The 26,534-nt window shown below is 48.6% G+C and overlaps 2 protein-coding genes across 2 annotated transcripts; both read right to left on the reverse strand.

Moving 5' to 3' along the window:
- Positions 1–13,841: 13,841 nt before the first annotated feature.
- Positions 13,842–16,012, reverse strand: LOC123396900 (serine carboxypeptidase 1-like). Its single transcript, XM_045091674.1, has 6 exons — positions 15,508–16,012; positions 15,135–15,397; positions 14,797–15,042; positions 14,568–14,677; positions 14,098–14,206; positions 13,842–14,021 (listed from the first exon to the last, which is right to left on the reverse strand). Exons 1-6 carry the CDS (start codon positions 16,010–16,012, stop codon positions 13,842–13,844), a joined length of 1,413 nt encoding a protein of 470 aa, XP_044947609.1.
- Positions 16,013–23,721: 7,709 nt separating this feature from the next.
- Positions 23,722–25,921, reverse strand: LOC123396901 (serine carboxypeptidase 1-like). Its single transcript, XM_045091675.1, has 7 exons — positions 25,447–25,921; positions 25,107–25,369; positions 24,795–24,995; positions 24,527–24,636; positions 24,344–24,430; positions 24,160–24,268; positions 23,722–24,085 (listed from the first exon to the last, which is right to left on the reverse strand). The coding sequence occupies exons 1-7, from the start codon at positions 25,919–25,921 to the stop codon at positions 23,933–23,935; spliced, it is 1,398 nt and encodes a 465-aa protein (XP_044947610.1). The 3' UTR covers positions 23,722–23,932.
- Between the last annotated feature and the right edge of the window lie 613 nt (positions 25,922–26,534).

The following is a 26,534-nucleotide window of genomic DNA, read 5'->3' on the forward strand; positions in this document are numbered from 1 at the left end:
CCTGCTCTCCAGTTGAGCGAGTCGGTTAGGAACTGGCAGTCAACGTGGTTCTACTGCCAGGACATAGCCTGTTCGAACGCGTCGACTGGGCTGCCTCCATTTAGTCTAGACCGCCCTGCTCCACCCAAGCAACTCGCCCTCTCGAAAGCCGAGAAGAACGACATCCAGCCTTTGGTCGAGGCACTCGTGGACGTTTTCAGGAGGGGGGTCACCGGTATTGACCTGTTGGAAGTCTTCATTGGTCGGCGAGTCCAGCCTCTGCAGGCCCGCCACCACGCTATGTGGCACTACTCAGGGCCCGAGAATTCCACTCGGACCAACGTGGAGGGCATTCTCGAGGAGAAGGTGACCTCATGGGTGCTCCAAATCACGGGTCCCTGTGAGAACCCCAAAGGAGCCCGCCGAGTGGCGCCTTACAGCGCGGACAACCCTCCACCGAATCAGGTGAGCAGCATTAGCCGAGTGCATTGAACTGTCTTGATTTCAGTCGTGTATATATATCTCCGTGTGATGCTTAATGTTTCCGACTGAACCTCATGCAGGAGTGGACCAACTGGTCTTCCCCCGTCTCGAACGGGAATCCGTTGGAGGAGGAGGAAGAAGGCAGCCAGGAGGGGAGCGTGGAGAGCGCCGAATACGTCTCCGACAGCGGGGAGTCGGAGGAGGAAAACAGCGAGGAAGAGGAAGAGGACGAAGAGTCAGATTCGCCACCTCCGCGGCCAGAGCATCGGAGTAAGCGTCGGCATGAGCCTGCCGTCCCTTCAGCCCCTCCTACGTCATCGAGTGCTCCGCCTGCTGCTCCGGCGGTACCGAGTGTTAGAGGCACCAAGAGGGCCAGGGACGCAGCCACTGAACTTGCAGGTTAGTCTTCCAGGGTGCCCAAGCCGAGTGGGCCCAAACCTAAGAAGGCTCTGCCGCGGATGAGGATGGCCGTCCCCGTCACCTCTACGTAAGTGAATCTAGCTTTCGGCTCTTTCTGTTGACCGAGTGAACTCCTGTTTTACAAGTCGAATGGACTTTACTTGACAGGGTTGCCACTTCTACGACCTCGCCGGCCCGCCAAGGGAACGACCCCATGGACACGGACGACGTCGTTTCGTCTCAACCAGGTATGATGTGGGAGAGTCGGGTATTTTATTTCTGTAGACTGCGCCATCCTTTTCTTTTTCTGAGGCGTTATGTTATTTGGCTTGTCAGGGGCGATCTTCCTGGACGAGGGTGACCAGGGGAGAGCTGACCCCGTCGTGGAGCCTTCCCAAGAGCCTGTCCTGGAGCCTGTCCTTGAGGCCGCTCTTCCTGCTGCCGCCCCCGCCGCCAACGCTCCCCCGACCGAAATGCCTCCCCTGACTGAAGTGCCTCCACCGACTGAACCGGTGCCGGTGGGTGAAGAACCTACTGGGGCGAACCTTGGGATGCCCCATGAACTTTCCACGATTCCCGGTTCATCGAATGCTGAATTCAGCATTCGGCGTGTCCCAGAGGAGCAGGTGGGGGCGGCTAAGGGGGCCATGATCCAGGTGGAGCTGATGGCCGGAGAGGCCAAGAGGGCTTATGACTCCGTTGCGGCCTTGTATCGGCAGAGCTTGGAGCTGCGCAATGACATCCGAGTAAGTAGCCTAGTAAGTACTTACTTTTCTTCTGTAGCCCACTGGGTGGTATTGTTGTTGCAATGGGTTCACTCCGAGTGAACCCAGTGGGTGTAGTCCCCGAGACTTCTGTCGAGTGCTTGCACCGACAGTTGTCTTTATATATTTGGTCTTTATTTTGGTTGTGTCCGTAGACAATATTTCCGAGTGCGAGTACTTATTGCAGTCGGAGCGCTCTTGCGTTAAGAGTCGCCGAGAGTAAGTTGCACGTAGGTGGAGTAGAATTAGCCTTTGATGCGTAGGAAAACATGCATCTCAACAGGGCGGACCTGCGTGAGGTGCATGCCAGTGGGGTCACTCTCAGTGAACCCACTGGGTGTAGTCCCTGAGACCGCTGTCGACTGCTTGCGTCGGCAGGGGTCTTAAGAACTTAGCCTGTGAACTGATAAACTTGCTGATTACCCTTTGTTTCTTGATGCAGAAAACTTGTGAAATGGGAACTGCTTATGAAGCCTTGAGAGCGGAGAGGAACCAGTACGCTGGTGAACTGGAAGCTGCAATGCTCGCCATGGCCGGCATGAAGGGTGCACTGGAAGTACGAGAGAAGTCCTTGGAGGAGGCGCTGGAGGCAAACAGGGTGTTGGTGGCGGAGGTGGAAAGGCTGAAGAAACAAAGGACCGAACTGCACAATCAAATGGCTGTTCGGAACAAACGATGGACAGCTCAGGAGAAGTATGTCAACGACTGGGCTGTCCAGATGATGTCTCGTCTAGCAGGTAAGTCTTATGCTTTGTCGAGTGGTTGTACCGTGTGACGAACACTCGGTTTTTACTGTCTATTTGCTCGTTTGGTGCAGATTTTTGTACTGATGCCGAAGCTGAAGCAGCGGCTGTGGAGCGGTCCATGAAGGACAATGTGCCACTCAGCGAGGACGCCAACCGGGATCTGCTCCGGGCGCATATCCGCGTAGGCAAAGTGGGTCCTTTCATCAGCCGATTGAGAGAAGTCTTCGGCCGCATTGAGAAGGAGCTTTGGCCGAAAGACGAGTCGCGGCAGGAGATGGGGAGTCTGTTGGCGTGACTGGATGAGATTCCGGCCCGAGTGCAATCCTGGAAGAAATCGGCAGCGCGTTGCGGTGCTGACGTTGCGCTGTCCTTGGTCCGAGTCCATTGCAAGGAGGTGCGGGAAGATAAGCTGAAAGCATTGAAGGTCGCCAACACGAAGAAGCTTCAATTCGAAGACTTCATGGAGACGTTCCTTGAGACTGCTACCCGCATCGCAGATGGAATCGACTTGGACACTTTTGTGGAGCCCTCCAGTCCTGACGCCGGCCCAGCTGACGCGTGATCGAACTGTATCCTCGGTATGCCGAGTGTTTACCTGTAATATACTCTGGTCACTTCTGTTGGCGGTCATACTTTTAAATCGGTGCGGGTAAGCTTGATCCGCACCGGGTCAGCTATCATTTTTGAACTTATGTTGTCTTTTGTTCGAATGCTGTTTCGAGTGCAACACATAGTGCATACTCGGAGAAGATTAAGACTTAGGTGATTCTTGGTCACGTCTAAGTCGCCGAGTGTGACGTATATCGCACACTCGGAGGAAGTGAATACTTAGGCGATTAAGGATCGCATCTAAGTCTCCGAGTGTGACGTATAGTGCACACTCGGAGGAAGTTAATACTTAGGCGATTCAGGATCGCAGCTAAGTCCCCGAGTGTGACGTATATCGCACACTCGGGGGAAGTTAATACTTAGGCGGTTCAGGATCGCAGCTAAGTCCCCGAGTGTGACGTATAGTGCATACTCGGAGGAAGTTAATACTTAGGCGATTCAGGATCGCAGCTAAGTCCCCGAGTGTGACGTATAGTGCACACTCGGAGGAAGTTAATACTTAGGCGATTCAGGATCGCCGCTAAGTCCCCGAGTGTGACGTATAGTGCACACTCAGAGGAAGTTAATACTTAGGCGATTAAGGATCACAGCTAAGTCTCCGAGTGTGACGTATATCGCACACTCGGAGGAAGTTAATACTTAGGCGATTCAGGATCGCAGCTAAGTCCCCGAGTGTGACGTATAGTGCACACTCGGAGGAAGTTAATACTTAGGCGATTCAGGATCGCAGCTAAGTCCCCGAGTGTGACGTATAGTGCACACTCGGAGGAAGTTAATACTTAGGCGATTCAGGATCGCAGCTAAGTCCCCGAGTGTGACGTATAGTGCACACTCGGAGGAAGTTAATACTTAGGCGATTCAGGATCGCATCTAAGTCCCCGAGTGTGACGTATAGTGCACACTCGGAGGAAGTTAATACTTAGGCGATTCAGGATCGCAGCTAAGTTCCCGAGTGTGACGTATAGTGCACACTCGGAGGAAGTTAATACTTAGGCGATTCAGGATCGCAGCTAAGTCCCCGAGTGTGACGTATAGTGCACACTCGGAGGAAGTTAATACTTAGGCGATTTAGGATCACAGCTAAGTTCCCGAGTGTGACGTATAGTGCACATTCGGAGGAAGTTAATACTTAGGCGATTCAGGATCGCAGCTAAGTCCCCGAGTGTGACGTATAGTGCACACTCGGAGGAAGTTAATACTTAGGCGATTCAGGATCACATCTAAGTCCCCGAGTGTGACGTATAGTGCACACTCGGAGGAAGTTAATACTTAGGCGATTCATGATCGCAGCTAAGTCCCCGAGTGTGACGTATAGTGCACACTCGGAGGAAGTTAATACTTAGGCGATTCAGGATCGCAACTAAGTTCCCGAGTGTGACGTATAGTGCACACTCGGAGGAAGTTAATACTGAGGCGATTCAGGATCGCAGCTAAGTCCCCGAGTGTGACGTATAGTGCACACTCGGAGGAAGTTAATACTTAGGCGATTCAGGATCGCAGCTAAGTCCCCGAGTGTGACGTATAGTGCACACTCGGAGGAAGTTAATACTTAGGCGATTCATGATCGCAGCTAAGTCCCCGAGTGTGACGTATAGTGCACACTCGGAGGAAGTTAATACTTAGGCGATTCAGGATCGCAACTAAGTTCCCGAGTGTGACGTATAGTGCACACTCGGAGGAAGTTAATACTGAGGCGATTCAGGATCGCAGCTAAGTTCCCGAGTGTGACGTATAGTGCACACTCGGAGGAAGTTAATACTTAGGCGATTCAGGATCGCAGCTAAGTTCCCGAGTGTGACGTATAGTGCACACTCGGAGGAAGTTAATACTTAGGCGATTCAGGATCGCATCTAAGTCCCCGAGTGTGACGTATAGTGCACACTCGGAGGAAGTTAATACTTAGGCGATTCAGGATCGCAGCTATGTCCCCGAGTGTGACGTATAGTGCACACTCGGAGGAAGTTAATACTTAGGCGATTCAGGATCGCAGCTAAGTCCCCGAGTGTGACGTATAGTGCACACTCGAAGGAAGTTAATACTTAGGCGATTCAGGATCGCAGCTAAGTCCCCGAGTGTGACGTATAGTGCACAGTCAGAGGAAGTTAATACTTAGGCGATTCATGATCGCAGCTAAGTTTTTCTTTTTTGTGTGTGAGAACTGTGAATCTGCACAAAACTGAATCTGCGGAATATATTATTTCTTCAAACTTGTTCATTACACTGCTTCAGTCGACGATCATGTATAAAAACGCTTGAGGAGATCTCCGTTCCATGCGCGCGGCTCATCTATCTCCCTCTGAATATTGTAGAGTCTGTATGCTCCGTTGTTCAGCACCTTGGAAATGATGAAAGGCCCTTCCCATGCCGGAGCCAACTTGTGTGGTCTTTGCTGATCCACTCGGAGCACCAAATCGCCAGCTTGGAACGTGCGACTCCAGACGTGACGTGCGTGAAAGTGTCGCAGATCTTGCTGGTAAATTGTTGAGCGAGTGAGTGCCATCTCGCGCTCCTCCTCTAGAAGATCGACTCCATCTTCCCTTGCTTGTTCTGCTTCAGCTTCGGAGAAGAGTTCGACTCGCGGGGCATTGTGACGCAGGTCGCTCGGAAGGACCGCTTCTGCCCCATAGACGAGAAAGAACGGTGATCGCCCCGTTGATCGATTTGGAGTGGTGCGGAGGCCCCAAAGTACTGAAGGTAACTCGGTGACCCATGCACCAGCAGCGTGTCCTACCTCTCGCAAGAGTCGAGGCTTCAAACCTTGAAGGATAAGTCCATTTGCATGCTCAGCTTGTCCATTGGATTGCGGATGTGCTACGGAAGCAAAATCCACTCGGATACCCTCACTCGCACAGAAGCCTTTGAATCTGTCCGAGTCAAAGTTTGTCCCATTGTCCGTGATTATGCTGTGAGGCACCCCGAATCTGGAAATGATGTCTCTGACAAACTTGACAGCTGTTGAGGCATCGAGTTTCTTGATGGGCTTGGCTTCTATCCATTTGGTAAACTTGTCGACTGCCACTAACAGATGTGTGTAGCCTCCTTGGCCTATCTTGAATGGTCCGACTGTGTCTAATCCCCAAACTGCAAATGGCCACACAAGTGGGATTGTCTTTAGTGCAGATGTTGGCTTGTGGGACTTGTTGGAGTAGAACTGACAGCCTTCACATCGGTCGACCATAGCTTTGGCCATCTCGTTAGCCTGCAGCCAGAAGAATCCAGCTCTGAACGCATTGGCGACGATTGCTCTCGAAGAAGCGTGATGACCGCAGGTACCCGAGTGGATTTCCTCTAGGATCAACTGTCCTTCCTATGGGGAAATGCAACGTTGGAAGACGCCTGAAACACTCTCCTTGTACAATTGACCGTCAATGACAGTGAATGCCTTCGACCTGCGAACTATTTGCCGGGCTTGGACTTCATCTTCTGGAAGTTCCTGTCTCAGGATATATGCCATGATCGGCACAGTCCACTCGGGAATGACTACCAGAATCTCTGTGACTAGATCAACCACAGCAGGCACATCGACTTCAGTCGGATCTATTGTGCTCTTAGGTTGTACTGGTTCTTCCGTGAAGGGATCTTCTTTGACTGAAGGAAGATGGAGGTGCTCGAGACAGACATCACTCGGGACTGGTCTCCGAGTGGATCCGAGCTTTGCCAACTCGTCAGCTGCTTGGTTCTTCAGTCTTGGAACATGATGAAGTTCTAGACCCTCAAACTTCTTCTCCAGCTTCCTGACTGCATTGCAGTATGTCGTCATGGTGGGGTTCCTTACATCCCACTCTTTCATCACTTGATTGACCACCAAATCCGAATCGCCGTAGACCATCAGGCGACGGACGCCGAGTGAGATGGCCATGCGCAATCCGTAGAGGAGAGCTTCATACTCTGCCTCGTTGTTGGAGGAATCAAAGTGTATCTGGAGCACGTATTTGAGCTTGTCGCCTTTGGGTGATATGATCACAACACCAGCGCCGGATCCATTCAACATCTTAGACCCATCGAAGAACATTGTCCAATGAGCCGAGTAGATGTGAGTCGGTTGCTGTTGTTCTACCCATTCTGCTATAAATTCAGCCAGGGCTTGAGACTTAATAGCTTTCTTGGCCTCGAACTTGATGTCACGGTACAGCATCTCCATCGCCCACTTCGCCACTCGGCCTGACGCGTCTCGATTGTGGAGAATTTCCAACAAAGGAGAATCAGAAACGACAGATACCGAGTGGTCTTGGAAATAATGGACAACCTTCTTCGCAGTCAAATAGATCCCATAGATAAGCTTCTGATAATGGGGATACCTCTGCTTGGAAGGGGTCAGGACCTCGGAGACGTAGTACACTAGCCGCTGAACTTTGTAAGCTTTGCCTTCCTCCTCTCGCTCGACTGTAAGAACAGTACTAACCACTTGATTTGTGGCCGCGATATATAGAAGAAGGGGCTCTTTACTGAGCGGAGCAGTAAGAACCGGCTGGGTGGAAAGTAGGACTTTGAGGTCGTCGAATGCGATTTGGGCTTCGGCTGTCCACTCGAAGGTATCTGACTTCTTCATGAGTCGGTACAGAGGAAGTGCTTTTTCGCCGAGTCGACTGATAAACCTGCTCAAAGCCGCCAGGCAACCTGTGAGCCGTTGAACATCGTGTATTCTGACCGGCCTATCCATTCGGACGATGGTCCCGATCTTTTCGGGGTTAACATCGATCCCTCGTTCGGAAACGAAGAAACCGAGTAACTTTCCGCTGGGAACGCCGAATGAACATTTGGCTGGGTTTAGCTTGATATCGTACCTACGAAGGTTGGCGAATGTTTCTGCCAAGTCAGTCAGCAGGTCGGAACCTTTGCGTGACTTGACTACGATATCATCCATATATGCCTCCACATTGCGACCGATTTGGTCGAGGAGGCATTTTTGGATCATGCGCATAAAGGTAGCCCCTGCATTCTTCAAACCGAAAGGCATGGTGATGTAGCAGAAGCACCCAAACGGGGTGATGAAGGCTGTTTTCAACTCATCGGGACCATACAGACGGATCTGATGATAACCCGAGTAGGCATCAAGGAATGACAAACGCTCGCATCCCGCAGTCGAATCGACAATTTGATCTATGCGGGGGAGCGGAAAATGGTCTTTCGGGCAGACCTTATTGAGATGCTTGAAGTCAATGCACATTCGGAGTGACTTGTCCTTCTTGGGCACCATGACGACATTGGCGAGCCACTCGGAGTGGTGAACCTCGCGAATGAAGTTGGCAGTCAGCAGCTTGGCCACCTCTTCTCCGATTGCCTTCATCTTGTGCGCGGCGGACCGACGTAGGCGCTCTCGGACGGGCCGAGCGACAGGATCCACATGCAGTCGGTGCTCAGCCAACTCCCTGGGTACACCCGGCATGTCAGAAGGTTTCCATGCGAAGATGTCCCAGTTCTCACGGAGGAATTGGGTGAGCTTGGCTTCCTATTTAGGATCGAGGGTGGTGGAGATGTTCGTCGGGGCGGCAGACTCATCCGTCGGGTGGATGCTGATTTTCTTCGTCTCTCCCGCCGACTGGAACGCGGACTCAGAAGCTGGTTTCTTCGAGCGCATCAGGTCGGCATGGTCGACTGTCTTCTTGTATTCGTCGAGCTCGAGTACCGCCATCTGATGGTCGGCGATTCTTGATCCCTCTTGCAGGCATTCCTCGGCTCGCTGGCGGTTGCCGGTGATGGTGATAATGCCCTTTGGGCCCGACATCTTCAGCTTCAAGTACACATAGCACGGGCGTGCCATGAAACTCACGTACGCCGGGTGGCCCAGAATTGCATGGTAAGCACTCTGGAAATCTACCATCTCGAATGTGAGCTTCTCCTTCGAAAGTTTTTGTCGGAGCCGAAAGTGACGTCCAACGCGATCTGGCCGAGTAACTTGGCCTTTCGCCCGGGGACGACTCTGTGGAACTGCATATTGCTCTCGCTGAGTCTAGACATCGGAATGCCCATTCCCTTGAGGGTGTCGGCGTACATGATGTTCAGTCCGCTACCGCCGTCCATGCGGACTTTGCGCAGACGGACTCCCTCCACCACCGGGTCGACGACCAGAGCATGTCTTCCTAAAGTGGGGACATGCGTTGGATGATCCGACTGATCAATGGTGATCGCAGTCTGAGACCATTTCAGAAACTTGGGAGCAGTCGGAACGGCCATGTTCACCTCTCTGTTCACTAACTTCAGACGACTCTTGCTTTCGACATCAGCAAAAATCATGAGGGTTGCATGGACTTGGGGGAACGGATCCTCCTTGTCTTCCTCGTCCTGCTCGGGATTCTTCTCACTCAATTGTCCTTCGCTGAACCCCTGGATCAGGAGATGACACTGCCGAGTGGTATGCTTCGCGTATATGGGATTGCCTTCTTCATCCATCTTCGTGTGTACTGGACAAGGCTGATCCAGGATGGGATTCTTGAACGACTTTCTCTTGGGGGCAGACTATGCCTTCCCCTTGCCCTTGAACTTGGCGGTGGTCACAGCTGCAGCTTCTGCCTGCGGTGTGGGTGGAACTTTCGGGTTCTGCTTTCGAGTATTACCTCCGTCGGCATCGCCGACTGTCTTGTGTTTGCCGCTCCGGATGCGGTCTTCTTCCTCGCCATTTGCATAACGAGCAGCTATCTCCATCATCTTGCTCATGGAGATGTCGCCTGTCCGACCGAACTTTAAGTACAACTCTCTGTACCGCACGCCTGCCTTGAATGCGCAGACCGCTTGATGCTCGGTGACACTCTCCACCGTGTGGTAAAGAGTCATCCATCGCTGGATGAAGTCGCGCAAGGGCTCATTCGGCTTCTGGACAAAGTGTTGAAGCTCCACAAGGCCTGCAGGGCGTTTGCACGTCCCTTCGAAGGTCCTGATGAACACTCGGGCAAGATCTGCCCAACTGTAAATGCTTGAGGGGGCTAACTGGTTCAGCCAAGCTCGCGCCGAGCCGTCGAGCATCAGAGGGAGGTGCTTCATAGCGACATAATCGTCCCCTCCTCCGATCTGGACTGCCACTCGGTAGTCGTCTAGCCATGTTTCAGGCTTGGTTTCCCCCGTAAATTTGCCGAGCCCCACGGTGGGCGCCAACTGTCGTGGGTATAAGCCTGACAGTAGATGTGTAGGGTACGAATGAGATGGGCAGAGTCCTAGCTACGGCGAGGTTGTATGAGTTCAGGCCCCTCTGCGGTGGAGGTAACAACCCTACGTCTCAGTGCTCTCGGAGCTTGTTACCGAGTGTGATATGGAGTACAAAGATTTGCTAACCCCTTTACCAGTGGGGGAGGGCGGCTTATATAGAGTGCGCTGCCCCCCACAACGGTTCTGACTCAGGGGTGGAGTAGTGGCGATTGAATGCATACGTTACAGGTAACGTATGCTCTAAATGCTAATAGATGCACCCGGAAACGTACGGCAGTTTCCCTCCGGAGAGGTTACGACGTACCGAGTGTATCCAGTCGGTGAGCCTGGTATCCTCCGAATGCTAGTTACCGACTGGATGATTCAGGGCCTGTTACCGACTGGATGACGGGGATACCTTGATTCTGTCGGGGCAGACTTAGGGTCCTGTCCTTTGTGTGGGGTAGTCCTATGATAGGACGTGTATGGCAGGCTTATGACCCTACCCTAGGACTATGTCCCCATCAGAGGCTGACAATGCAGTCTGTGTGGATGATGACGTGGTGGGTGAGGACGAAGACCTTGTAGCTGTTGAATGGGACCCTTTGAACCCTCATATGGAAGAAGGTACTGTTTTCGCATCCATGAGTGAGTGTAGAAATGCACTTGTGACATACTACATCAAGGTAGAACGTACTTTCAAAGTTGACAAGAGCGATCAAGTACGTTACAGAGTGCACTGTCCAACTGAGGGTTGTCCATGGAGGATGCTCGCATCTAAAATGCAAAATAGCGTGAATTTTCAGGTCAAAGCGAACCATTTTAAGCACACATGCCAGGAATCAACCCTTAGGAAGGATACAATCAGTAGAGCCAAGTCAAGATGGGTGGTAGAAGAAGTAAAGAAGTGGGTGAAAGAAAACCAGCAAGTGGGTCCAAAGAAATTGCAGAAGAACATCAAAGACAAGTTCAAGATAGATTTACCATACATGAGGTTATTCAATGGTAAACAACATGCTATGGATTCTATTTATGGTAACTGGCAAGAAAGTTTTCAATTGTTGTATTCATTCAAAGGTGAAGTGGAGAGGACCAACCCATGTAGTATTGTAGATATTGACCACCACACCGTGGATTACACATTCAGGGGAGTCACAAAGACGAAGGAATGCTTTAGGAGGGTTATTGTCTGCTTTAAGGCTTGTCGCCTGGGTTTTTTGACAGGCTGCATGCCTTATTTGGCTATTGATGCTACTTTTCTCAGAGGGAGGTTTAAAGGACAGCTAGTAGCAGCTTGTGCAGTTGATGCACACAATTTTGTATTTCCAGTTGCGTATGGTGTGCTGGAGATAGAGTCTGGGGAGAGCTGGACTTGGTTTTTGCATAATCTGCGCCGGGCTATTGCACATCCCAATGGGTTGGTAATTCATATAGATGCCTGCAAAGGTTTAGAAGTGGCCGTGGACAATGTGTTCCCCTGGAGTAGAGCATACAGAATGCATGCGTCACCTTGCTGCAAATTTTATGAAGAAATTCAAAGGAAAGGTGTATACCGACAATTTACGACCAACATATTTGACTTGAAGTGTGAAGAAGCACAACTACCACTTGAGGAAGTTATACACTAATCCCAAAGTGAAGGGATACTTGGAAACACACCACTCCAAGTTATGGGCCATAAGCCAATTCATTGAACTGAGCAAAGTTGACTATCTGCATAATCATCTTGTAGAGTCTTTCAACTCAACGGTCCGAAAACTAAAGGGTCATTATGTGGTGGATTTGCTTGACATGATAAGGATAGAATACATGCAGAAATTTCATTATCGTGCAGGAATAGCCGAGGCAAAATTCATGGGCCACATTATCATCCCTTCCGTGATGAATGAACTGAAGCAGAAAACAAGAGGCTTGGAAATGAACATGACTCTTTGCTTGGGTACCACAGCAGAGATATCATATTTGGATAAAGAGAAGAGGGAATAGAGATATCCAGTGGATTTAGAAGCTAGAACTTGCAGTTGTAGGCAATGGCAGATAACTGGGTTGCCATGCATTCATGCCTTGTTTTTCATCACCTCTCTCCCAGGTCCAGCAGGGAACATACAATAGTATATGCATGATTACTACTCTGTTGCAAGGTTCAAAGCCACATATGCGTATGCCTTGCCTACTATGGAGGGAAAACAACAATGGGACATAGTGGACCCTGGATTCAAGCTTTGCGCTCCAGCTCTGAAGAGAGCAGCAGGTAGACCAAGGAAGAGTCGAATCAGACCTCGCAGCGAAGGAGCTGGAATTGCAGTGAGGAAGCGTAAGTGCACAAGGTGTGGTGTGTCTGGTCATTTCGGTAAGTATTATGATAACAAGTAGATCCAGCGTTCGGAGAGTGTTTCGAGGAAGGCTTCGATGAAAATATTGGTCAGCAGCCGGCTGCCGCAACAGATGATGAAAATGATGTTCAACAGTCGGTTGCATCAGATGAGGATTTTGACGAGGTTCCAAATGATGATGGTCAACAGCCGCATGATTTTGATGATGATCCAAAATATCCTCCAAATGATGATTCAAGTGAGGCTCCAAATGGTCATCGAAGTGAGGCTTCAAATGGTGATCCAAGTGAGGCTCCAAATGGTGACCAACCTTCCGTCGTTGCGAGTTCTGTGAGGTATGTAAATCTTGCAAATACTACTGTACATTTATCACTTGACACGATCTCATTACCCTTTATGTTTTATACAACTCTGCGGTAGGTTTGAAAAAGACGCGCAAGGTACCGACAATCAAAAGGAGAAGAGAAGAAGCAATGAGCAGAAGGTGCACTAGGAGCAAAGTGATGGCAAGAAGCTCAAGGATCAAACAGAAGCCCCAACGCTATTTATGAGTAATTTTGAAACATTATGAATATGGTTTATGAATAATGTTGTATTTCTGTTGAATGATGTTGGACCTATGTTAGAGCTATGTTTAAATGATGTTGGACCTATGTTGGAACTTCAAATTTGACATGCAATTTGGATGTTGCAATTCTTTCGAAACTTTGGTAGGGTAAACTCACATTCATGAAAAATGTGCTAAAAAAGAGCTCCAAAGATAGGGTAAACGACCTCATTTCTAAGCAAGGTTTTTTTCGACCTTGTCTAAATCAGCCAAATAACTTTCCTACACATATATTCTATATACACACACTATGTGCGCTGGTTTTTCCTTTTTTGAATTGTTTTGAATTTGTTTTGCTCATTTGAATTCTGGTCAAACCTAACTTTGATCATGATTTAAACAAGTCTAAAACATCAAAATGAAAAACTAAGCCTAGACACACCACCATCCACAAGATGTGGTACTAGTCCTCCTATCTTGCCTTCCTCTTCAGCCCTTCCTATAATGATTGCCAACATATCCGCAACTACATTAAATAAGATAGAGGACACGGGATCTTCCTGTGGAAGACGTTTGTGCGTTTGGAAGTAATAACATATGTCATCATTAACTTTAATTCCAACGCTACCTTTTTGTACAAAAGATTCAATGTGGTACCTGCATATGTCGTCAAATCCCTTCATACGTAAGACTTGTTGTAAGAACGGTCATTTAACTTTATCATAAGCTTCCTCCATATTATTGAGATAGATTTTTGAAAGAACTTTTTCAAGCTCTAACCAAGGATTTTGATATGATATCGCACTTATTAATTTATTTCTATCCGGCTGGACTATCTGATTTTTCCGGCCTCTTGCAAACTTTAGACCCAGCTCCATACTGAGAATCCAGGTGGCAGAGCACCAGGTGGCAGAACTCCTTTCATGAAGGAGTAGAAAAGAACAAGTGATCTCTTGGGCTGGAAGCTAGGGACCATATGGCCAGCTCCTCGCACCGACGCAAACGTGAACCCTCCCTCGTACTGCTGAGCGTAGCCTCCGACCTAGATTTGATCGTAATTCAGTTTCGTATGCATTCTAGTCGCAAAAAAGTAGTATTGTAGAATTTATTGTATATACCTCGTTGTCAGGGGTGTACCATGGACGCCATGGTTTTGTGACTGTCAGATTGAGATCCTTGACAGAGTACCTCGTCGCAGTAATCGGGCATGCATCATCCATGTCACCACTGTCATCGGATTAGCAACTATATGGCAGGAAAAAAAATATCTACATTCCGTTTCTTGAAGGAACTCCAAATTGCTTATGCCAAATTACCTGTAGATCCAGACTCTTAATCCGTTGTCGATAAGCCAAGAGATGGTTGGCACCATGGAAACTGGGGAATCGGTCCAGTTGTGCAGTTTCCTACTACCTCTATGTGAAAACATGTATAGTGCATATTAGTTATGTTTTCAGTCAAACCTTGTGAAATTTTGCTAAATTCATAGAAACATATACACGGGAGAAGGTGGGGTAAATGGCCGGCTCAGAAGTACACAGAGCATCTACTGAATTAGAGAGAGTTTGTAAGCAAGTGCGTTACTTACGCACACTCTGACCACTCGGTGTTGGGTCTAGCATGCATAGCCTTCTGAACCTCAGGATTGTTCAGGTAGGCGTCGATATAGGACCCGATGCACGGATCATAGCCTGGTAACTGTATCAATTAAAAGAGCTAATGAGTCATTACCACCACCTCTGATCTGTTAATGCTGAATAATTTTCTTTTCTACAAAAGAGAAAGAGCGCATGTATGATCCGTGCAGGAGTACGTACGTAGCCACTCGAGTGGAGACTCCCGTCTGGCGACTGGATGCAGACCGGGGCGTAAATGTTGTACGAATCGATGGCGCCCTCATTGAACGAGTGTTGCGCTTCAACGCACCCTTTATCCCCAAACCGTCCGAAGCTGCAGTGCTGGCTGATGTTGCCCCACACCTCGTCGGAGATCACCCCGTGGTTCCACAGGAACTCTAACGATCCCTGTCTGTTGTTGGACCAATCGAGGAGCGGATTGCCGACCTGCGGAAATGAACCCCGGTTTCTGTTAGTTAGGGATACCACCAATACAGATCAAAGCTCGCAACGCCGGCGGCCGTGATCAGCCAACTTACGAAGATGCCCTTGAGGTTCATGTCTGTGAGACCGAGTTCGCTTAGGGCGACGATGACGGTGGCGAGCTGGGGGACGTAGTGCCCGCTGTAGCTCTCGCCGGCGATGTAGAAGTCGCGGCCCTTGTACTCGGGGAACCTCTCCAGCCAGTTGAGCAGGAACATGTAGGCGTCCACTGCGGTCCTCGTGTCGCCGCTCGTCACCGTCGTGTTCGAGTACGAGAACCCAACGCCCGCCGGCGACTCTAGGAAGATCACATTTGCCACTGCATAACACCACAACACAAACCGTCAGTGAGTGTGAGATTACACGACCCAAATGCGTACACAAACTTGTACGAGTACTAACTTGTAACAGGATCTGTCAGCCACCTACCATTGTTCCAGGCATGCCTGTTTCTGCTCAGCGTCTTCCCGTCGGGGTTCACACGGAACGGTCCGAGCTCCGCCATGGCGCCGAGGCCGAGGGAAGAGCACCCGGGCCCGCCGTTGAGCCAGAGCACGAGCGGCTTGGAGGAGGCCTCGTAGGGCGCCTCGACGAAGTAGTAGAAGAGCGCGCGGCCGTACTCCTCGCTGACCGTGACATACCCGGAGTACTGGTCGAAGTTGACGCGCGGGGGCTGGCCAGGCAGCGCCGCGATCCTGTCGGCCTCCCTGGTGCCCGCCGGCGGGGTATCACACTTGGTGGGCAGGTGGCGGAAGCTGCTGATCGGGTCGGCCCAGGTGTCCGGCTCCGAAGGCCCATTCACGCGCGTCTGGGCCCTCGATTTGAGGAAGGCCCTCAGCACATCCTTCTCGGTGACAGCATTCGCGACCGATCCTCCTCCCAGTAGGATCGCCAGTACGAGTACTGCCGCGCAGTACATGGCATGGTTCCTCATCGTAACATGCTGAGGATATGTAGATCGTTTTGATGCTTTTATACTGACACGTCGTAACCAGCTGAGGACAATCCAAGCAGCAACTTCGCGGTTAGGATTCTCCGAAATCAGCTTGCTATATACAGCTATAGTAGCTAGCTAATAGCTACGAGATACATGCGTGGCATCGTCGATGTTTGACTGAGCTCGACAATGTGATATTCCAGATATCTTGGTTGCATAGTGCGGGACATTGTTGGAATACAGCAATGAAATTGACATCGAAATCATTTCCTGTCGACGCCGTCGATGCCGAGGTGACATCTCTACGTACGAAACAATCCAAACAATGAGAGTAGGGACCGAGGTGACAAACTGTCCGCCGGTACCAGTACTCTTTATGAACTAATGGTCATGGTTCACTTTTGTACTCGGTTTGTTTTTCCTTTTTTTGTTCTTTCAAATTAGCTTTGTCCCTAGTTATAATTTAAAAGTTTGACCAAGTTTATAGGAAAGAGTATAAACATTCACGGTAACCAATATATATGGTGTGAAAAATTATTCAATGATAAAACCAATAGTATTGATTTAAAAAATTATCTACATACTAACTCAAAAGTAACAAGTTTGCTTAAGACACAGCTAAAATGTGGAATAAATAAAAATGAAAGATGGTATTTTTTCTATTTTGAATCCTGGATCAGACCTAATGGTTCAGTTTTTTTAGAATCAACTTAGGACAGTGAAAGTGCAAGGCCGTCATATATGTATCCACTACTATGAAAAATCCTACGAACAGTACATGGGGTAAAGGCCTAGCAGTACTACAGGGAGTCGTGCTACTGCTAGCTTACTACAACTAACTTTTAGGAGTAGCGCGGCCTAGACCCACGCTACTAGTACTTCTGTTAGGTGTAGTGTGGCTTTGGACACGCGCTGCTACTAAGTAACACCAAACCGGTTGCTGTCCCGCGACACTACTATTTGTGCGTATTTATTTCTTTATATTTATATTTATATTATATTTTTACACCGTTATATAAATTTTTATACATTAGCAATGAAGAGGTTGTGAAAGAAACATAGGTTATATTAAAAATAAGTGGATCCAATTAACCAAGTTGGATTAATAAAACAATAGAATGTTGGGACGGCACACAAGTATCAAATGATAAGTATTGGCAATAACTGTAGTAGGTCTTGTCTACTGCATTCCTTGTATTTTTTGGAGAAAGGCAATAAGTTTTTAATTATAAATAAACAACTTTAGTACGGATGAATGCCAACTATTTTTAAATGAACAATACAAAGTACTTAACAAATTTGTTTGACAAACTCACATAAAGGTTGAATTGGAATCATGTCCACTTCCACCCAAATGTCGATATTATCATCAGAATCATCTTCAGCACCAATATCGAAGGTTATTTTCATATCCTCTTGAAATCTGTAGGCCATGCATAGTGCTCTCTAATTTAAACAACAAAAATGTTTGTGATTTACTGCGTTATAGAGCTTAACCTCAGAAACGAAACCATGTTTCGTCTTATGGTGAGTTCTTGGTCTCCATTTTCTCTCTATCTTCAAAACCGAGCTTGTCTAAGACATAAGGTCTTGCACAGTAGGGAATGCACTACTCGAATTATAAAAAACAAAAATAACACGTTAAAGCAAAATAGCACGAGCCATGCTTACTTACATACTTCCCGTCGTTACATACCGTCTCGTATTCGAAGCACTACTTCAGCGTGAGGTTTGTCTTGTTAGTATGGAAACACCCTGCGTAGTATCTACAAAACGGTGGAAGCCGACGATGGGCCACTTTCAGATTATAAACATTTATAATGGAGTAAAAATAGCATATAGCATAAAAGCATTTGTATTCAATATGCGAGTATTGCCTCCCGTAATCATCGTTATAAAGTCATAAATATGCATCAATTTGACTTACGATTTTGGCCAAGTTGGGTTGCCCGGCTCCTGCGCTTACCCCCTACATTCCCAATTGTTCGGCTAGGGGGTAAAGGGAGCACCTGTGTGATTGTTACTTCCAGGTCATCCTGGTAACAGTGGTAAGTTCCTCAGACTCGGTGAAGCCGAAAGCTAACTATCTTAAGAATATAATTGGTGGGCAACGACGGAAGTGAAAAATTCGGTTCATTAAGGACCACAGAGTTCAGGGACATTCCCCGAACTAAAACCTCCATATTTTCCTCCCACATTGATCAGAGTTAATGTTTCGCGATCATGGTCAAACATGATATCCTGGGAAAAGGAACTTATAAATGAACTATTTTCCCCAAAAGATATTTTTTATGTTAAATAAGTAATCTCTCCGCGTTCCTTTGTTTATAAAACCGTATGACCGGATTGCCTTGTTTGCCATAAAGCCCTTATAAAGGCTTTATAAAGTAGGACAAACACTCCTCGACTATTGGCCGAGGAGGTTAAAGTCGATGGTCGGTCAACAAAGTGTTGTAGAATGCGGATCCGAGCATTAATGATATATAATACTTGAATACATAGATTCATTACACTTAAATTGTGTCAAACATAACAAAGTTTGTGTCAAACAAATATCGATCCTTAATTCGACCACCCGTACCCAAATTAAGGCTCGGGGGCTACTGCATTTCTTATTCAATGCAGCAAATGCAAAGTGCAATACGGTTTCCGAGGAGATTCGATCCTCAGGTCGGTCGGCCGCACCCAACCTGAGTCTCGGAGGCAATAACACACCTGAAAGAAACTTCATTTAGTATGGAACGTAATGTTTCTGCTAAAGTTTTCCGGTATTGTCGAGCTTATGATACCTTAAACTTCTTTATATGCTTTTTCTTTCAGGAGGCGGGACATCCTCTTGTTCGAGGTGTTCTGCGTGGTGATTATTCTTGGAGGATTTTTTCCGACCTACAGTTTGGCATCTTCCCAGCCGAGCTCCACCTCGGTGTTGTCAAAACACACTTAATGGATGAAATAGTTTCCGAGGAGATACAATCCTAGGGTCGGCTATGTTGCTCAACCCAAGTCTCGGGGGCTACTGGTTATATAGCTTGTGAGAGAATAAATTTCACCAACTGGAAAATCTTTTCCGACCCGCAGTTCGGCATCTTTCCTGATGATCTCCACCTTAGTGTTGTTACAACGTACACAACAAGTGCAAAACGGTTTCTGAGGAGATTCGATCCTTAGGTTGGTCAGATGCACCCAACTTGAGGCTCAGGGGCTATTGCACACCGTGTTTTAATTCCTAAAGTATGCCGAGCAAGGAATTGATCCTCAGGTTGTTTTCGCAAATCGACCTCGGTATCACGGTCTATTGGGATCAGTGGATTTATTTTTTCCTTCACGAGCATGTTGGGTTTTAGACCGACTCGCACCTTGAGGACTAGTGACTATATATCTTGACAGTAATTGAACTGCACTAATCGAAATCATCCCACGGTCGAGGTGGTGCACAACCTTGGAAGCAGTCCGACATATAGTTCGAATGCAAATGGCTGGCTCCATAAAAGTATATTCCGACATTTAAGATCGGATGAATTCCTTCGATATTTCACTGACCGAGGTAATCTGTGACACCTTGGATGCCGACCAGCGTTGAGCTCGGCTACAAAAAGACACCTCGAATGCAGTCCAGCGTTGGAGCTCGGACATAAGAGGAAACTGCCACACGGGTAACATTTCAAAGTCGAGGTGTGCCGTGAAAAATTATAAGGCATTAACAAAGACCAATAACTTAAAAGGGCTCCTCGGATGCCCGACGTGTGAACTCTTCGGATTCACCCCGGCGATCCTCAAGATCAGTGATGGGAGGATTTGTTGAACCAGTATTCAAGACTGATGACCGAAGATGAAGAACAGTTCAGAAGAATCGAGGAGCGTCCCCAACTTCAAGACCTATGCTCAGAAATCGGGAAGTCATCGACGGCTGAACTAGTGTTGGCCGAACATAAATTGGGAGAAGAACTCGCCCCCAAGCCAAAGACTTTGGATGCGTGAAGTTGTTGAGTATCAAGACTACGATATTGGTGGCTAGTTCGGGGGCTAATGAGGGAGTCATGGACTAAGGGATCCTTAGGCCGCCGGCCTATCTCTATGGGTCGGCATCATGGGCTACTTCGGGCAGCCGATGACGTAGACGAGGAAGATTCTACAAGACTTGGTCATCAAGGCAAGGACTCCTCTACACTGACTAAGCCGACTAGGACTCTTGTTATCCTAGGCCTATGGTGCATTATATAAACCGAGGCCAGGCTAGTCGACAGACAATCTCATATTCATATGATCATTATCATCAGGGTCTAGACCACAAAATATGATCTCGAGGTAGATCAACTCTGTATTCGATAATCCACCATCAATATAAACAAGAGCAGGACCTGGGGTTTTACGTGTGAAGAGGGCCCAAACCTGGACAAACATCGTCTCCTTTGTCGCTTGTTACCCATCGATCCAAGGTCCACAGTTTGAGACCCCCTACCCAAGATTCGTCGATTTTGAAGCTGACAGTGTCCTACTGAATGAGTTAGGAGTGTGAGGCCTCCCAGGACCTTTCAGGAGATACGGGAAGAACTTCTCGGGTTGAATGAAAGATGGAAGAGGAAAGGTCGGCACCTACACAAGGGCGTAGAACATCCTTTTTTATGGATGGACAACAGCGAGGACGAAGACGATATCTTCATGCCGAGTACCAAGGCCAAGAGTACCTCATCGTCGAAGGGCAAGAGCTCTACGTCGACGAAGGGCAAGAGATCTACGTCAACGAAGGGAAAGAGCTCTGCATCGGCAAAGGGCAAGAGCTCTGCATCGACGAAGGATGACAATGATGCCTTCATGTAGTTGTTCAGCTATATGTTGTAAGTTTAGTCGTACTTTTAATTTTGATGTATTTTCTATTATTTGTTTGTAATGTCAGGTTGTGGGGACATTATTTTCTACCTATACTGGTTGTAAGCACGATCGTTGGATGCATTTATTTGTAGTATAAGTGTTATCCCCGCTAAACTAATTGAGCATTGAAATAGAACATGAATATGTCTCATACATAAAATAGACATATGTCTCATACATAATTAGATAGCCATGTCTCTACTGATAGATAGAAGCGTCACTTACAACGTCTGCCTTGGCACTCAGTGGGTGTGCTAGGCGTACTACAGCCCCACCTGTGGGGGGCTAATGTTACGAAGTGGAATCTCGGACCCGCCCGGGTCATTCTGTGTATCCTGGGTGGGCCATGGTGGAGGAATCGAAAACATGTCTAGCCACATGTTTTGCTGCAATAGTTGATCTTCTTGTTTGCTCGCGCACCCGGATCCGGACGCCAACGCCTCGTGATATGCATAGGATCCTGTAGGAGGGATCATACCAGCTAGATGTTGTTGAAACATGAAACCCTCTATGGGACTTTGATGTTGTGGTGGAGGCTGAAACAAGATGGTGGACGAGGGAGCATGGTGTTGTGGGTGTTGCCACGCCAAACTGCCAGCCTGGTCAGGAGGTGATGGATGGGGCGTCTGCTAGAGCCCGGAGTATCATAGGTTCGGTACACATCCGACGTAACAGGGTTCGGTATCTCATCTACATTGGAGTGTTGAACAATGCATAACCGTGTGATAACCCACAAGTATAGGGGATCGCAACAGTTTTCGAGGGTAGAGTATTCAACCCAAATTTATTGATTCGACACAAGGGGAGCCAAAGAATACTCTCAAGTATTAGCAGTTGAGTTGTCAATTCAACCACACCTAAAAGACTTAGTATCTGCAGCAAAGTTTTAGTAGCAAAGTAGTATGATAGTAACGGTAGCGGCGGTAACAGTAGCAGTAGTAATTTGTATAGCAAGTGTGACAGCAGTAGCGGTAAAGTAACTTAGCAAGAACCAGTATAGGAAAAGCTCGTAGGCATTGGATCGGTGATGGATAATTATGTCGGATGGCATTCATCATGTAATAGTTATAACATAGGGTGATATGTAACTAGCTCCAGTTCGTCAATGTAATGTAGGCATGTATTCCGTATTTAGTCATACGTGCTTATGGAAAAGAACTTGCATGACATCTTTTGTCCTACCCTCCCGTGGCAGCGGGGTCCTAATGGGAACTAAGGGATATTAAGGTCTCCTTTTAATAGAGAACCGGAACAAAGCATTAGAACATGGTGAATACATGGGATCCTCATACTATGGTCATCTCCGGGAGTAGTTCCGGCTATTGTCACTCCGGGGTTGCCGGGTCATAACACATAGTAGGTGACTACAACTTGCAAGATAGGATCAAGAACACACATATATTGTGAAAACATAATAGGTTCAAATCTGAAATCATGGCGCTCAGGCCCTAGTGACAAGCATTAAGCATAGCAAAGTAGTAGCAACATCAATCTTAGAACACAGTGGATACTAGGGATCAAACCCCATCAAAACTAACTCGATTACATGATAGATCTCATCCAACCCATCACCGTCCAGCAAGCCTACAATAATATTACTCACGAACGATGGAGAGCATCATGAAATTGGCGATGGAGGATGGTTGATGATGACGACGGCGTCGATTTCCCCTCTCCGAAGCCCAGAACGGACTCCAGATCTGCCCTCCCTAGGAAGAACAGGCGGTGGCGGCGGCTCCGTATCGTGAAACGCGATGAACTCTTCTCTCTCATTTTTTCTGGGCGAGAGAGGTTATATAGAGTTGGAGATGAAATCGGTTGAGCCACGTGGGCCCCACGAGCCTACTAGGCGCGCCCTAGGGGGGGCGCGCCTGCAGGGCTAGTGGCCCACTGGCAGCGTATCTTCAGTTGATTCTTTCTCTGTTATTTTTTATATATTCCATAAAAAATCCTCGTAAGTTTCCAGGTCATTCCGAGAACTTTTATTTTTGCACAAAAACAACACCATGGCAGTTCTGCTGAAAACAGCGTCAGTCCGGGTTAGTTTCAATCAAATCATGCAAATTAGAGTCCAAAACAAGGACAAAAGAGTTTGGAAAAGTAGATACGTTGGAGACGTATCACCGTGCCCCTCTCATGTACTGATCCAAATAGGCATTGTATCCAGCGAGATCATATCCGGTATCCTCGTGCCACATATGTTGAGCGGCAGTATCCGGTATCCTCGTGCCACATATGTACGTATCAAAGTAACTACAAATATTCGCACAACTATATACGACGGGAACGCACGTTGAATCTTACCCTCGAAGTGTGCGAAGAACGAGGAACGCAACTGCCTCCACCACCACCACCACCACCACCTACACCTACACCTACACCACCACCACCACCACCACCTTCACCTCCACCACCACCACCACCACCACCTCCACTACCATCACCAAAATGGTCAACACCACCACCACAAGTTACCCCATCATGAGATCGAGGGTTCCCTTGCCTCCTCTAACCCTCTAGAATCCAACCACGACGAAAAAAGGGAAAGAAATCGGTTCATACCTCGTAGAAAATTTGATGCATTTTCGTGTGGAGAGAGTGGAGAAAGGAGGAAGAGAGGAGGAATAAGGGGGGAGAGAAGAGAAAGAAGGGGGCGCGGGCACGAGCCGAGGGTGAGCAGACCCCTATCGGCCTTGCCGCGGCTGACTGCCCAGTCGACTTCGCCGCGGCCGACTGAATGCAACCCAGGCCGACTGACGTGCACCGGCTAGTTGTTGGACATGCTCTAAGCAAAGCACAATGACCGCACAAAAATTCATGGTGTATTATATAATTAAGATAAATAAGGTCATGCCCATAACATTCTTTGGGACAACGTACACAAGGTGGAACAAAAAAATTTAGATTAGGAAGAACTTCTTCAAGTTCTAATGTGGGATGTTGATATCGTATCACACTTAATTTATTTGTATTCGACCAGACTAATTGGTTTCTCCGCCCGCTTGCAAACTTATGACCACTAGGACCAGCACTATATGTTCATGGGCATCATACTGAGACCGCAGGTGGCAGAACTCCTTTCATGAAGGAGTAGAAAAGAACAAGTGATCTCTTGGGCTGGAAGCTAGGAACCATATGGCCAGCTCCTCGCACCGATGCAAACGTGAACCCTCCCTCGTACTGCTGAGCGTAGCCTCCGACCTAGATTTGATCGTAAATGAGTTTAGTACACAGTCCCATCACAATATATTAAGGCTTATTGCATCTATAGTTACCTCGCTGTCAGGGGTGTACCACGGACCCCACGGTTTTGTGACTGCCAGATTGAGATCCTTGACAGAGTACCTCGTGGCGGTAATTGGGCACACATCATCCATGTCACCACTGTCATTCAATTAGCCATCGTGTTATGAGATAAGTGGCAGGCAAAAATGTCGAGAAGGTAATGCAAGTGTTTACCTGTACAGCCAGACTCTTAACCCGTTGTCGACAAGCCAAGCAATGGTTGGCACCATGGAAACCGGGGCATCGGTCCAGTCCAAGTTACTGTGGACAGAACAAGGTAAGGTAAATATCTAGTAGCTGGGAAATATACATGCTAGGGTAAATAAGAGAGAGTTCGTGAGAAGGTGTTTAACTTACGCGCACTCTGACCACTTGGTTTTGGCTCGAACGTGCATAGCCTTCTGCACCTTAGGACTGTTGAAGTAGGCGTCGATATAGGCCCCGATGCACGGATCGTAGCCTGGTAGCTGTTTCAACCACAGAAACCAACTAATCAGCACTGCAATCCATCAACTTTCTTAGTGATGATGAGATTTGTTCAAGTGAAAGAGCGTATATTTGTTTGTTCTAGTATACGTACGTAGCTACTGGAGTGGAGGCTCCCGTCCGGCGACTCGATGCAGACCGGGGCGTAGATGTTGTATCGATCGATGTCGCCGATTTTGAACGACTTCTTGGCTTGGCCGCACGCTGTGCCCTCGACCCGCCCGAAGCTACAATGCTCGGTGATATTGCCCCACACCTCGTCAGAGATCACCCCGTGGTTCCAGAGGAACTCGAACGTCCCCTTTGTGTTCATGTAGTCATCGAGGTACGGGTTGCCAACCTGCAGAAATGAACCCTCATGTCAGCCGTCAGCGATACTACCAAATGCCAATACAGAGCATTTTTCAGATCAAAGCTCGCAACGCCGGCGGCCATGATAGAGCCAGCTTACGAAGATGCCCTTGAGGTTCATGTCTGTGAGACCGAGTTCGCTGAGGGCGACGATGACGGTGGCGAGCTGGGGGACGTAGTGCCCGCTGTAGCTCTCGCCGGCGATGTACAAGTCGCGGCCCTTGTACTCGGGGAACCTCTCCAGCCAGTTGAGCAGGAAGAGGTAGGCGTCCACCGCGGTACCCGCGTCGCCGCTCTCCACCGACGTGTTCGAGTAGGAGAACCCGACGCCCGCCGGCGACTCCAGGAAGATCACATTTGCAACTACAAGACACCACAAGCCATCATCAGCTGAGAACACAGCGTACGTGAAGTTATAGGAGGATCCGTCGGTCACCCACCATTGTTCCAGGCATGCCTGTTTCTGCTCAGGGTCTTCCCGTCGGGGTTCACGCGGAACGGGCCGAGCTCCGCCATGGCGCCGGCGCCGAGCGAGGAGCACCCGGGCCCGCCGTTGAGCCAGAGCACGAGGGGCTTGGAGGAGGCCTCGTAGGGGGCCTCGACGAAGTAATAGAAGAGCGCGCGGCCGTACTCCTCGCTGACCGTGACGTAGCCGGAGTACTGGTCGAAGTTGACGCGCGGGGGCTGGCCGGGCAGCGCGGCGATCCTGTCGGCCGCCCTGGTGCCCGCCGGCGGGGCGTCGCATTTGGTGGGCAGGTGGCGGAAGCTGCTGGTCGGGTCGGCCCACGTGTCCGGCCCCGCAGGCCCGCTCGCGCGCTTATGGGCCCTCGATTCGATGAAGGCCCTCAGCACGTCCTTCTGCTGCACGGTCACCGCCGCACTCGCCAGCGGTGACGCGCCCAGTACGATCGCCATTACCGCTGCCGCGTAGTAGTACATGGTATGGTTCCTCATTGTAATCTGCGAGGGGTGGTGAGTGGCTGGCTGAGGGTACATAGATGGTTCTGTCGCTTTTTATATACTGGTATATGGGCTGATCAGGGCGAGAGCGGCAAGCTACCACGAAGCTGCTTGCGTGTTTCGGGAATTCCAAGCAGAAACTCTTGATGTTAGGATTCTCCGGAAGCAGCTAGCTGCGCGATGCATGCATCGTATCGATGTTTGACTGAGCTCGACAATGTTATTATTACAGATAGCGTTCGTTACGTAGTTGGCGGACATTGTTACCGTACGTCAACGAAATCAACATTGTTCCTCACGATGCCGTCGTTGTCGAGGTGACATCTCTAGGCAACAATCCAAACGATGAGACCGAGGTGATGGAAATGTCCGCCTGTGCCAGTATTGCTTACGACCTCCTAAGGTGTGGTTCATATTTTTACTCGTTTGTTTCCAATTACTATTACTGCCATATTAGCATTGCCTGAAATAAAAGAAGGAAGTGTCTAGAACTCATCTAGCTGAGTTACATTATGCTCTCATTCACCTGATGTTAGCTGATGTTATGTTTTAGTAGTCCCGATCCGTT

The sequence above is a fragment of the Hordeum vulgare genome, chromosome 5H (genome assembly GCF_904849725.1).
Source record: "Hordeum vulgare subsp. vulgare chromosome 5H, MorexV3_pseudomolecules_assembly, whole genome shotgun sequence".
NCBI lineage: Eukaryota > Viridiplantae > Streptophyta > Magnoliopsida > Poales > Poaceae > Hordeum > Hordeum vulgare.